This window comes from Salvelinus namaycush, chromosome 25, assembly GCF_016432855.1.
Source record: "Salvelinus namaycush isolate Seneca chromosome 25, SaNama_1.0, whole genome shotgun sequence".
Taxonomy (NCBI): Eukaryota; Metazoa; Chordata; class Actinopteri; order Salmoniformes; family Salmonidae; genus Salvelinus; species Salvelinus namaycush.
This window is the reverse complement of record NC_052331.1, coordinates 32,264,496-32,279,107: the sequence shown is the minus strand read 5'-3', so window position 1 is coordinate 32,279,107 and position 14,612 is coordinate 32,264,496. Positions and strand designations below refer to the sequence as shown.

At 43.6% G+C, this 14,612-nt stretch overlaps 1 protein-coding gene and 1 long non-coding RNA gene across 3 annotated transcripts; one reads left to right on the top strand and one right to left on the bottom strand.

Moving 5' to 3' along the window:
- Window positions 1–3,509: 3,509 nt before the first annotated feature.
- Window positions 3,510–5,312, top strand: LOC120020403 (diencephalon/mesencephalon homeobox protein 1-A-like). Of its 2 annotated transcripts, none has more exons than XM_038964033.1 (4): window positions 3,510–3,661; window positions 3,794–3,989; window positions 4,269–4,647; window positions 4,888–5,312. In XM_038964033.1, exons 1-4 carry the CDS (start codon window positions 3,510–3,512, stop codon window positions 5,310–5,312), a joined length of 1,152 nt encoding a protein of 383 aa, XP_038819961.1. The 2 variants fall into 2 exon arrangements, with proteins under 2 accessions (XP_038819961.1, XP_038819962.1); XM_038964034.1 differs by having other exon boundaries at window positions 3,510–3,663; window positions 3,811–3,989.
- A 7,560-nt stretch (window positions 5,313–12,872) lies between these two features.
- Window positions 12,873–14,343, bottom strand: LOC120020092. Its single transcript, XR_005472407.1, has 2 exons — window positions 14,174–14,343; window positions 12,873–13,459 (listed from the first exon to the last, which is right to left on the bottom strand). It is a non-coding gene; the product is annotated as an uncharacterized LOC120020092 (long non-coding RNA).
- Between the last annotated feature and the right edge of the window lie 269 nt (window positions 14,344–14,612).

Here is a 14,612-nt window from a genome sequence, read left to right as displayed (position 1 = left end):
TCATTCACACACTCAGCTCCCTCATGCACACACAGCTCCCTCGTGCACACACAGCTCCCTCGTGCACACACACAGAACATGGACAGCAGCTTCACGGTGTTATAGGTCTGATTTTATTGCTCAGATTATGAGTTGTTACAAAAAACTTTCATAATGCAAAAAGGGGAAAAAAGGCAAATTCCTATTTATTTGGATGGAGTGTTTGATTCACTCATTTGATTTAATTGTTAGTAAAACACATTTGTATTTATTTTATTTTTACGGAGTCAATGCTGAGACCAACGTCTCCTTTCCTCCAGATGAGCCCTGTTTAGCACAACAATGCACATCAAAAAACAATATACACATTAAACTACACATCCACATTCAAATACACGTTATTATAAACAACAATACATGACAAGTAAAACGCAATGATAAAAAACAGATACATTCTTTAGTAATGGTGCTATGGCCTAATAGAGATCTCTATTTGAACGCAATCAAATATTGAAAAAAACGTTGTAATAATACAACTGTCAAAATCATTCATAATATAATTTCGATAGGCCTAACATTATAAAAAAACAATAGAAAATAACAGTTTACCAGGCCTATTACATTGTTGTGTAGGTTACAACTATATAATTTAAGGTCTTACTATATCACAAATTAACATGATTAAGGGATTAAGTGACATTGTATTAAGTATTGTCAAGGGTAATGAAGTCAATGAACTTCAAGTAAAGGCTTACTTCTCAAGCATGTTAGCAATTAGAGTTAATATTCAATTAAATACATCAATTTGATCCTTATCACAGACTGCATTAAGTGCAGCGTCACTTTTTTTAAATTGAATTGCGTGTGGATAAATGAAATTCTTGACTGAATTTGAATTATCACAGCCTCCTTAGCCTTGGGCAAGACTTGAGGCAGTTCATTCTGTTGTATAATATTCTTATGTACAATTTAATATGTATAAATTGACTGGAATAAATATGAGTCCCAATGCGCTCTTATATCAAGCTTATCTTCGAGGTTATGGTGATAGAATCAAGATACAGTCAATGAGCAATTGAGCACCATGATATTTCGAAAACGACTAACTATTTGAATGACTTGAATAGGCCGACCTACATTTTCAATCAGCCGAATAACGCATGGACATATACCTTTTTTGTTTTAATTTAAATCAAAACATTCATATTATAAATATTCTTTGCCCCCAGTAACCCATAGTGAACTTCCCCAAATCAAATCAAATCGTATTTGTCACATGCGCCGAATACAACAGGTGTATTGAAATGCCTACTTTCAATCAACAATGCAGTTAAGAAAAATAAGAGTTAAGAAAATATTTACTAAATGAACTAAAGTTTAAAAAAGTAACACAATAAAATAACAATACGAGGCTAATGGCTGGAGTCTTTAGCAATTTTTAGGGCCTTCCTCTGACACCGCCTGTTATAGAGGTCCTGAATGGTAGGAAGCTTGGCCCCAGTGATGTTCTGGGCCCTACGCACTACGCTCTGTAGCGCCTTGTGGTCGGATGCCGAGCAGTTGCCATACCAGGTGGTGATGCAACCAGTCAGGATGCTCTCGATGGTGCAGCTGTATAACTTTTTGAGGATCTGAGGATTCTATATCGCAGATCCAGAACTGGCCAATGAAAATAGACCTAAAGGAGCACAGACACCAGTGAAGATGAAAACATTAGAGGCTACATCCCAGGCCTAGCATGTCAAAATGCTATAGTGAGGCAATTTAAGACTTTAGGAACCCTCTCCCGCTTCCAAATCTCCTGATACCTGCCATGCATGGGAATATTTATATATTTTCTCTGTGTTATAATTATAACCGCTCGAGCCTCGAAGATGTCTCTTCTTGTCAAAGACCTCGACACTAACATGTATCTAATCGTGTCCTGAAGCATTTAATTTTATCTATGAAAATCTTAAAGGGGCAAATAATAACCAACAAAAATGCAGGATGAGATATTTGGCCTCGGAGACCTACATATAACCCACTGGCCACAGACGTCAATTCAACGTATATTCCACGTTGGTTCAACATAATTCCATTGAAATGACGTGGAAACAGCGTTGATTCAACCAGTGAGCCCAGTGGGAAGGCTTTGATTCCTTTGCTGTAAAGTTGTTCTGTCCAATAAAATGAAGGATATACTTTTAATTAGACTTATAATAAAACATTTTTTTTTTTACCTTTATTTAACTAGGCAAGTCAGTTAAGAACACATTCTTATTTACAATGACGGCCTAGGATCAGTGTGGTAACTGCCTTGTTCAGGGGCAGAATTACAGATTTTTACCTTGTCAACTCGGGATTCGATATAGCAACCTTTCGGTTACTGGCCCAACACTCTAGGCTACCTGCCACGAGAAAAGTGTTTGATTAGCGAATTTCACGTAAGGAGGCGGAGGCAACACGGGTTAACAACGTAGCCTAAATATAAACCAACATGGTCCAACAAATAGTAGGCCTAGTTAAAAAGAACTAAAGTGGCTGCTAAAATTCATAGGCTAACCGAATGAGATAATTCAGTAGACCTAGCTAAAGCATTGGTATTGACAGAATAGCCTATCATTACCGTTCAATATAATACATTTTCGTAATTTAGCAGACGCTCTTAAATCAGAGCGATTTGCATACATTTTCTTACTTCTTACTTTTTATTCCCACGGTCCCCCGTGGGAATAAAACCCACATCCCTGGCATTGCAAGTGCCATGCTCTACCAACTGAGCCACACGGGACCTCTGTGATTTCAGGTTCCCATCCCGGTGTGGAACACATCTTGTTGTATCATCTCCAAAGCGTTTCATCAACGCAATGATCTCTCAACGCAGCGCTTTCAAAGGGGATTTGCGCTTTTTCTGCAATCACAGGGAAAGTAAGTAAATACATCCCTTCATAAGGCATCCGTTACGCTTTATTACGTGAACGAGTGATAATTACACCCTACCCCAATTAAAATAATTGTGTATAATTAATGGCTTGAACCATGCGATAATTGGATATTAATGGTTAAAGTTTTTGTCCAGATATTAAAATGTATTGCCCCTGAGCCATACGTCTACCTTGACGAAATGAAATGCGTCTGTATGCGATTTAAATGACCACGTCGTTGGCTATTACAAGCACCACACGACTCTGATAACTTTAACATGAACAAATTAAGTCATGGTTTGTCAAGGATTAACCAACCTTGGTTGCACAGATAAACACAAAGGTCTGCAAAACTGCAACTTTATATGAGGTGATCAAATTATGAACTGCAATATGCATAAACTGCAAGTGCTCATTGTCTACACACAACATACAAAATATCCTGACCTGTCAGATCATTAAACCAACAGTGAATTTAGACCGTTCATTACGCGCGTATCTAAAATGGGAACGTTTACGCATGTAACAATAGCCTATCAAACTCTCCGGACAGATAGCCAAATGGAAACATTCAAGCAAATGCTAACATGATCTATGCTTGTTTTCCAACAGGTAGTGGCCGTCATGCAGCACTATGGAGTGAACGGCTACTCTCTCCACGCGATGAACTCCCTGAGCGCAATGTACAGCCTGCACCAGCAGGCCGCGCAACAGGCGCAGCATGCGCCAGACTACCGACCTTCAGTGCACGCGCTCACCCTCGCGGAGAGACTGGCTGGTAATTGAGTCCAACAAACAAACTTTTACACACACTAGGCATCACCTTTGATTATCACTTTCTGACATATCCCCCTATAGGATAGGGTACCATCCAATTAATTAAACTTGCCGTGTTTCTTCTCCTCCAACGGCTGCACATTTCAAGACATCATTCTGGAGGCTCGCTACGGGTCCCAGCACCGCAAACAGCGCCGGAGCCGCACCGCGTTCACCGCACAGCAGCTCGAGGCACTGGAGAAGACCTTCCAGAAGACCCACTACCCCGACGTTGTGATGCGCGAGCGCCTGGCCATGTGCACTAACCTCCCCGAGGCCCGCGTGCAGGTAACTAATGAATTAACATTCAGAATGCATGGTACCTGTAGCTTGAAATACATACAATATTGATTATTGTACCTGAATTATAATTAATGAAATATATTTACCACTGGATAAACATTCCAGAAAAAAATGACTTTAGTCATTTGCAATTCTTCTTTGCTTGTCTTAAAGATAAACAGTAGGCAGACCTACACCAATGTAACACCCACAACCATTTGGCTTAATCTCTTGCACCCTGAGTATGCTTCTGACTGTCTCCCAATATGGCAACCTTTCAAACAGGTGTGGTTCAAGAACCGCCGGGCCAAATTCCGCAAGAAGCAGCGTAGCCTGCAGAAGGAGCAGCTCCAGAAACAGAAGGAGGCCAACCGAGAGGGAGGTGACGAGGAGGAGGCTCCCACCACCATCACTCCAGAGAACCAGCTCCCACCATCCTCTTCCTCCTTGGAGGTTGAGGGTCCACCCCGTCTGTTGGTGTCGGAAATTAGCGTGGAGTTGAACGTGACCTCAGCGGAGCAGTCAGGCAGCGAGTCGGCCACAGAGGACAATGCCACCGATAAGGAGGAGGAGTATAACGCACAGAGGGAGGAGTTAAAGAGTGAAAGGGTGATGACGCCCGGCAACGTCTCTCCACCCTGCAAACGACTTAGTCCCAAACCTGGTAAAGGACAAGCTCTTATGACTGGCACTTGTACAGCTCTAATATACTGTAGCTGGGGGGGGGGGGGGGGGGGGGGTGCGCTCACATTGTTGCCCAACATCAGTTCATTTCAGTCATACTGGCAAATGAAGAAGTGGCACAACAGCTTTGCTGGTTCTTTGTTAGTTCTATACATGTCTGCCTCCCTGCCCATCAGCAAAACTTTAATGTTATTGACTCATGCTTTTTCCCCTTACCCAGAATCCCCTATGGTCTCCCGGTCTGTGACGCCCTCGTCCAGTGGTGTCAGCGGTGGGATCTCCCAGAGCCACTCCTACTCCTCCTCCCCGCTCAGCCTCTTCTGCCTGCAGGAGCAGTTCCGCCAGCACATGGCTGCCACCAACAACATGGCACTCTACCCTTCCTTCGACATGGGTACCCCCCCATCTCTGCCCTACCTGGGCATGAATGTCAACATGTCTCCGGCGCCGCTGGGCTCCCTGCCCTGCCAATCCTACTACCAGTCGCTGTCCCACCACGCAGCGCAGCAGGTGTGGAACAGTCCCCTGCTCCAGGCCTCCGGAGGGCTCCCCAGCCAAAACAGCAAGACCACCAGCATCGAGAACCTCCGGATGCGGGCCAAGCAGCATGCGGCCTCCCTGGGACTGGACACGCTGCCTAACTAAGCCCCAGGATCTTAGTGCGACCTAGCCGGGAGATCGATACTACATCCCACCCATCCCGTGTCTGTAACCTCCGTAGCCCTACAGGAACCATATTCTCCAGCAGATGGTTTCGGGGCATTAGTAGCCAGAGTTCTGAAAACCAAAATGGCAAATCACCCTGGACCGAGTTCTCTCCTACTTCTTGCTTTATCAGTTGCCTAACTTCTGGGAGTGCACAGGCTATACACAGGATCTCTAAAGCAGAGCAAATACACTTCATAAGTATTTACCTGTCTAGTGTTGCACTTGGTGATAAAGACTTTGCAATGTAATGTTTACAGATAAAAGATGAATTTAGGCAGTTTTAAGGGAATTTGGGTCTTCAAGGGGGAAAATACATTTGTGCCAGCATTGGTGGCATTGAGAGACTATTTGTACCGTGGGGCCATTACCATTTCAATTAGGCCATGTAGGTACATAGCACATTCTAAAAAAGCAAGCACATACATAAATATAAACTCAAGCCATGTTCTCCTCAATATCCGAATTAGAAGTGACTAATTTACCAGTTTAATGCCCAGTATTAAATCATGTTGTACAGAGACTGGCTTGGTAATGAGAAAATATTTTCAGTGACTAAATGTGCAAAGCTTTTAATTACATTTTGCCCTGGGCAGAGGGGAGGGGAGCATATGCAATTATGAACATGCATACTATTTATGATTCCCTTATATCCAAAGCTCTGAGCAGAAAAAATGCCACCAAGGCAAACAAATGATTAGTGTCACAACTCAATGTGTCCTGCTGCACAAACAAGATAATATAATACAACACAAGGAGATACACACCTGGAGGAATTTACCTGCATATTTCATGTTTACACCTCTTTTCACCATTTACCCCTTCTGATGTAACTTGGTAACAGCATCCCTCCACAAAACTGAATAGGGGGCCTTTAGGGCTGGGGGGCCTTGGGGTGGGGTGGGGGGGTGGTAGTCTCCAGTACTTTCTGTTGTACTCTTTAAGCACTTTAAGGAGTGGCCAATCTTTAAATTCTTGTCGATTATGCACCTGTGATTCTCTCTGTGCTGGGATCCCATCAAGTCCATCCACTCCGATAATGTAAATAATTGTAATATGTAAATTAAGAAGAAAAATAAGTCTATCTATTAATGTTTACTGATAAGGCAAATGTAAAGGTGTTCATATGTTGTTAATTGATCATAAACTGTCCAAGTTGGCGATTCCTATAGTTGTCAGTTGTACAATAGTATTTAAACGGCTCACGCCATTCCATTACCTTCTATTCCCTGGACTACTGAAGCTATACTGTCTGGTAGTCTACATATGAGTTCCATTGTGGCTGTGATGGTAATAGTTCTACTGTTTCTCTCCAGCCTGTCATACTAACTGGTCCAGTGGTAGATTTCAAATGTTGGAGAGACTAATCTGGAAACCATAGGCATTATCATTTTTTCTCTGTTAACAATGTAAGTTTGAAAAGTGATGTTGTAAAAATAAATCCTAAATAAAGCAATGCTTGGTCTTTACATAGTGTAGCTTCCTTCTCTCGGTTTTTGTTCTCACATGACAAAGCTAGTCACAGTCTTCTTCCAGGGGAGGAAGGAGTGCAGTGTGGAGGAAGGGAATTAACTTTTAGAGGAAGAGAGAGAATGTGAGAAACGAGGGGGAAAAGGAAGGTGACAGGGATAACAAGAGGGAAAGACAGGCAATATACAGTATGGTAACACTTTACTTGACACCCAATGTCATAACACGTTAGGACACGGTCATAACCTGTCATTATGGTCATAACACTGTCATGACCCATACATTTATACTTGTTGTGACATATACTGCGTTATTTTATGGCTGGTTATGACACCTACATAAGAGTGTCAAAACCCACATTTCCCCACAGTTTCTTTCCCTGCCAAGAAGTTTCCTTTCGTTTGAAAGTTTGTTTTTTAAATCAGTTGTTGTAATGAATTCTTGTAGAAAATAGACTTCATGACACTGTCATGAAGCATTATGACCATCATAATCATAAAAGCCAGATAGGCCTATCACGTACATGCCCTTGTATCAGGCATCAGTCAAAAAGAGGGTGTCTTGTCCTGCTCCTGAAACCTGCTCCTGCATTCATCCTAGTCATCATCAGCAGAGCATTGGGCTAGGTGCATGTCTGACCTCAATGTGTGTGCAATTACAATGATAATTGAATATGGTAAATTAAAAAAAAATTAGATATAACATAAAAATACTGTTGACACATAGGCTATGGTGTAATGGAATGTTTTGCCTTGTGTGGTAGGTTTTGTGGGGTTTGACACTCTTATGTAGGTGTCATAACCAGTCATAAAATAACACAATATATGTCACAACAGGTGTAAATATATGTGTCAGGACAGTGTTATGACCATATATTAACAGGTTATGACAAGTTGTCAGTTGTTATGACATATTATGACATGGTTATGACTGTGTCATAATGTGTTATGACGCTGGGTGTCAAGGAAAGTGTTACCCCAAAAATATATATATAAAACAGGAAAAAGGTCAGAGAGAGAGAAAGAGAGCGAAAGCGAGAGAGAAGAAGGTAATCAGGAGAAATAAAAAGCACAGGGGACATAAGCCATCCCCGATGAATAAGCAGCCTATTATCCTGAAGAATGGCGGCCTGGGGCGGTGATTATGCTGCTATTATATCTTAAACAGCGTGGTTTGTCAAAATGCACAAGACCCCCACCCCCCCTCTCTCACATACACACACACACCTTCACCACTCTGATAGCGTTCTAGGTTAGGATCGCTGCAATCCCCACCAACACCATGTTAACTGCCTCCTTGCTCTGCCTACTAAACTGCATGTTGATTGCCTTGCTGTGACATTGTTCACCTGCTAATTGATTTGTCCTCGTTAGATATATCCTCCCTAACGGTGTAAATACAAAAAATACAATCTGTTATGGATAAACACTTCCTCAAAAGCGGATACATGGGACAACAACCCAGATTAGCATAGTGTTAATGTGAATGTAACAACTTACCTCAACCTTGCTGTGTGTTATTACATTGTAGGTATCCTATTTAAAGGGCATCCTTGCTATAACACAGATATGCCTCTCGATATGTAAAGCTGAATGTCCTTGTTATTCCGGGTAGCAATTTTCCCCTGGGATGATTTTGAACCAGCAAACTATGACAAGACTACCAAGTGGTCTTTATCCAACCCCCAAACACATCAATGTAGGGACACACAGATACACACACCAGTGCCTGAGGGCCCAACGGGGACTGATGTAGCGTAGATTGTAATGCCGCAGGGTCAAGCGTGTTCAGCCTTGATGCAGGATAAAGTGCTATTCTCTATATGATTCAGAGGAAGGTCTGCACAATGGCCAAATATCCTACCTCCCAATCCCCAAAAATCTCTCGACATCCATCTACTGGAATAATCCTCTATACCTGTATACCTCACCGGATCATTTAGTTGGGATAAGCCTCTATACCTGTATACCTCACCGGATCATTTAGTTGGGATAAGCCTCTATACCTGTATACCTCACCGGATCATTTAGTTGGGATAAATCAGTCAGAACATGACCCTTATCTAGCCAAATACTGCTTCACTAGGTAAAGATCTGAATCTGGAACCCTAAAGGAGGGTCAAATCCCAAAAGATAAACCTGACGATGTGAGCATGCTGTAGTGTAGATGCAGCTGAACTTACAGATTGCTGAACTCTCAGGACAAGAGATGTCCAAAACGTTGTAAGGAAAGATGCACCCTGATCTTTTAATTAGTCTGGAGCCCTCCTGCACAAAAACCACAGTGTACCATTCAATCAAGGTTTTTTTCTCTCCCGCCTCCATGGTTAAAGGTTTTAACTCCGCCAAGAAAGAAAAGCGCCACCGTAAGAAACCCGGCCCATTGAGGTGTGACAGGCTCTGCCAGAATATGATTTGAATCCTGTTTCCAGCATTCTTTTAGCCCACTGGCATCGCAATTTCGCCACATATTCTCCGAGCTGTCAACCCAGGGAAATCCCTCTAATACCACATTGCCCAGATACACATTAAAATGCTCCTGGAAACCACCGGGAGCTTAGTGACACACACACACTTCTGATGTTCAACAGGCTTTTAAACATTGAAGTATTGGAAGTTTGAAGACTACCAATCCTTGTACTATTTCAAATTGTATGCAAGACCATGCTCCGAATAAACGTATTGTCGTTCTACATTTTTGTTGAAAAAAATAAACAGTTCTGGATAAAAGGAAAGGGAGACAGAGGACAAAAGGGGAGGAGTCCTGGCCAGAAGAGGACAAAGGGGAGGAGTGATGGGCAGAAGAGGACAAAGGGGAGGAGTGATGGCCACAAGAGGACAAAGGAGAGGAGTGATGGTCACAAGAGGACAAAGGGGAGGAGTGATGGCCACAAGAGGATAAAGGAGAGGAGTGATGGCCACAAGAGGACAAAGGAGAGGAGTGATGGTCACAAGAGGACAAAGGGGAGGAGTGATGGCCACAAGAGGACAAAGGAGAGGAGTGATGGCCACAAGAGGACAAAGGAGAGGAGTGATGGCCACAAGAGGACAAAGGAGAGGAGTGATGGCCACAAGAGGACAAATGAGAGGAGTGATGGCCACAAGAGGACAAAGGAGAGGAGTGATGGCCACAAGAGGACAAACGGGAGGAGTGATGGCCACAAGAGGACAAAGGAGAGGAGTGATGGCCACAAGAGGACAAAGGAGAGGAGTGATGGCCACAAGAGGACAAAGGAGAGGAGTGATGGCCACAAGAGGACAAAGGAGAGGAGTGATGGTCACAAGAGGACAAAGGGGAGGAGTGATGGCCACAAGAGGACAAAGGAGAGGAGTGATGGCCACAAGAGGACAAAGGGGAGGAGTGATGGCCACAAGAGGACAAAGGGGAGGAGTGATGGCCACAAGAGGACAAAGGGGAGGAGTGATGGCCACAAGAGGACAAAGGGGTGGAGTGATGGCCACAAGAGGACAAAGGGGAGGAGTGATGGCCACAAGAGGACAAAGGGGAGGAGTGATGGGCAGAAGAGGACAAAGGGGAGGAGTGATGGCCACAAGAGGACAAAGGAGAGGAGTGATGGTCACAAGAGGACAAAGGGGAGGAGTGATGGCCACAAGAGGATAAAGGAGAGGAGTGATGGCCACAAGAGGACAAAGGAGAGGAGTGATGGCCACAAGAGGACAAAGGAGAGGAGTGATGGCCACAAGAGGACAAAGGAGAGGAGTGATGGCCACAAGAGGACAAAGGGGAGGAGTGATGGCCACAAGAGGACAAAGGGGAGGAGTGATGGCCACAAGAGGACAAAGGAGAGGAGTGATGCCACAAGAGGACAAAGGAGAGGAGTGATGGCCACAAGAGGACAAAGGAGAGGAGTGATGGTCACAAGAGGACAAAGGGGAGGAGTGATGGCCACAAGAGGATAAAGGAGAGGAGTGATGGCCACAAGAGGACAAAGGAGAGGAGTGATGGCCACAAGAGGACAAAGGGGTGGAGTGATGGCCACAAGAGGACAAAGGGGTGGAGTGATGGCCACAAGAGAACAAAGGGGAGGAGTGATGGCCACAAGAGGACAAAGGGGCGGAGTGATGGCCACAAGAGGACAAAGGGGCGGAGTGATGGCCACAAGAGGACAAAGGGGAGGAGTGATGGCCACAAGAGGACAACAGGTGGTTGACACTCTTCTTTAGTTCCACTTCATCTCCCATTCTATTGTTGGCCATTTTAAACACTCAGCCTGCCATCTCCTCAAGGATAATCCTCTTAGAGGAAGAAAAGAAAACAGCAATGTGAGTTGGGAGCAGTGCATCGCCTGTCCCTGGCCTGGTTGAGACACTGTGCCAGGCACGAATAGTTACACATCACACTATTCCATACTATGTTGAGATGATTTTCCATCCCGAGTTTGTTTACTATTTGTTTATGTAAAGTCAGTTGAAGACCAAAATGTTTCTAAAACATTTAGAAGTACAGAGCAGTGTTAGGAAGCCTCACCAGCCCATCCCAAGTTTTGTCAAAGTTAGACCATTTACTGTAGCCTATGTCAAGTCAGTTGATACCTAATAAAGTTTTTAAAGCCACTGAAATAGTGTAGCGCTGATCGGGATGCCATGCTGTGTCGTGTTTGAGCCCTGTGGCGGGTTGGTTTCCTGCTGGGCCCACTCTTCACAGTGTGTCTGGGACAAAGACCCCCGCTGGTGAGATCCTCTCACTCACAGTGGACTGGGCCAGCCGTCTGATCCTCACCTGTGGGCCTTAACACCCAGCAGAAGTTCCTATATGAACACATAGGCCTTGGGGGCAGGATCATATATCTGTCATAACCTTTAAGGGGGGTTGCCTTTTGTCCTGACATCCCTTCTGATGGTTGTATAAACTAAAAGGGAGTAAACATAGCTGTGTATGCAGTCACCAACACAGTAAGCCTATGTCTCAAGGGCTTCTGCTCGTTCAGCCCAAACTGATATTACGTTGTATGCTGATATCACACCACAACATAAATGTACCATCTCGTAGGGACACACAAAAGTCCCAATACACTCATTCACCTATCTTGGCTTACTCTCAATCTTCCTCTTCTGTTCCCTCCCTCCATCCCTCTCTCCCTCCCTCCCTCTCCTAAACAGACCAGACACACCCATCCTATTGATATAATTCACCTCTCCCATACCTAGGCCTACAGCAAAGGAATACCATTGGCTAATTCAATAAGGAACAACCTGATACAAAGAGAAGAGAGGAGTAAGTCATTCCTAATACTCTCGTCTCCTGAGCGTTAAAACATGTAAATGTATGTAAAACCCATAGGAAACATATTTACAATACCTTTAGGTAATCACAAGATGCGGCCGCGGCGCCATGGACCCGCCGACTGAAGCTGTCAATACAGAAATAGTTATGTGTTATTAATTCCCTTTGCATTCGCCGATACATCCTCTGTTACCACGCTAATACAGTAATCACTCACAATCACACAGTGAAATTATCTGCACTCTTCTGTGGAATAAAAAGACCAAGGGGAAAACGAGGTGAGACATACCATTTTAGCATCTCTCATTCGTTCTTAATGTTCATCTGGGAGACGCCGAGCAAACAGACTCTTTTTTCGCTTGGTGGCGACAGGGGCACCGCTTAATAGCAGTGGGAAGTCGATGACACTCGGCGGCTCCCGCTCGTTAGCCGTGTCCACACCGCTTTCATGCTACATTGCCCAGTTAGTATAACAACAGAGGGTCATCAGCGGTGTGATGGGAGGAGAGGTACTATACCCTTGCATTCACGTTAGATCTGAGAAAAAATACATTGTAGGCTGCCTTTAAGTGGCATTAAACAGTACATTGAAAAAATGCAACCGTTGTAACGACAGGCCTAGAGATTCTCAGAGAGCCAAATATGACAATGATTATTTGAGTGTTCATTATGAAAATGTTTAGAATCTGAATGAAGATGTCATGATGGTATTACATTTAAAAGAAAGAGTTCCAACGACATCAGAAAATTATAAAACAGTGAAGGTCACTATGGGACCACATCAACCAGACTTGAATTGGTTTATTTCAACCTCAGTGACTGGGCATAATGATCTATAAACAAATAAACATTATGTTTATTTGACAGGGCAATGTTTCGAGTGTAGGCTGAGTTTATCCTTAAAATAATTTAAAGCTAATCTATGGGTCTAGTAACTTCGAGCCCTGTTTTCAATACAGAGAGCTCTGACTTGTATAATTGTCTAATACTGACACCTAGAGGTCAAAGGTAGCACTGCATACAAATGCATAAGTCCATTGAAAAATGACTGTTAAAACTGGTTAAATCAGGTCGCCCCCGAAGGGATCAATAAGGTTGTACTGAAGTGAATCCATGTCCATCAGTTTTAGATCAACCTCTGCAGCTTGCACATGTAGATGGGCCCAAAGTTAGTGGTGAGGTGGGCAGGACCAGCTGTCCCAGGTGGAGGTCTGGGGCCAAGTGGAAGGTGTCCTTAAAGAGGTGTGTGAGGGGTCGAAGGTCGGCTACCTGCAGGCTGATGCCAGGTGCATGGCGTGCTCCACTACGCACTGGTTCTGCAGCTGGGACAGGGAGCAGGTGGAGTAGACGACCTCTCCCCCCGGACGAACTGCCTTGATACCAGGTGGAAGAGGATCAGGGAGAGAGATATGTGATCAAGTATTATCAGATATCATATGATCAAAATAGGACCGCTGAGATACAAAACTGCAACACATTTTAGCAGACACTCTTACCCAGAGTGACTTACAGTTAGACCATACATACTGTAGATAACATTAAAAGATACAGACCCTTCAGAAAGTATTCACATATTGTTTTTACAAATTGATTTGTCAAAAAGCATTTTTACATAAAATTAAAATATTAATGTCAAAGCGGAAGAAAAATTTGAACATTTTAAAAAAGATTTCTGAAAAATAAAACACAAATATATCTTAATTAGATAAGTATTTAACCCCCAGACAATACATGTTCGAATCACCTTTGGCAGCGATTACAGCTGTTCGTCTTTCTGGGTAAGTCTCTAAGAGAATTGCATTTCTGGGTTGTATAATATTTGCCCATTACCCTTTTCTAAACTCTTCAAGCTCTGTCAAGTTGATTGTTGATCATTGCTAGACAGCCATTTTCACGTCTTGCCATAGATTTTTTCAGGCTGTAACACAACGAAATGTGGAAAAGTCAAGGGGTGTGAATCCTTTCTGAAGGCACTGTACATAAATACAATCATAAACATATTTAGAAATGAGGAAAAATCACAGAAGATATTGTAAATTGAATTTCTTTTAAAGATAACATGAATAATAATAACTCCTAACACTTACAGGAGGAGTTCTATCTGCAGCGGAGGCAGCCTCCCCTTCGTCCTGGCCCTCTTGAAGATGTTGTTCTCCACCAGCTTCACCTGGAATGCTTTTCCTACAGCCTTGAAGGAGTTCCCACATATGCTGAGCACTTGTTGGCTGCTTTTCATTCACTCTGCGGTCCAACTCATCCCAAACCATCTCAACTGGGTTGAGTACGGGTGATTGTGGAGGCCAGGTCATCTGATGCAGCACTACATCACTTTCCTTCTTGGTCAAATAGCAGCTTACACAGCCTGGAGGTGTGTTGGGTCATTGTCCTGTTGAAAAACAAATGATAGTCCCACTAAGCGCAAAGCTGATGGGATGGCGTATCGCTGCAGAATGCTCTTCTGCAGCGATATGCGTTGTGCTGAACGCACCACCCTCTGGAGAGCCCTGTGGTTGCAGCCTGAGGTTG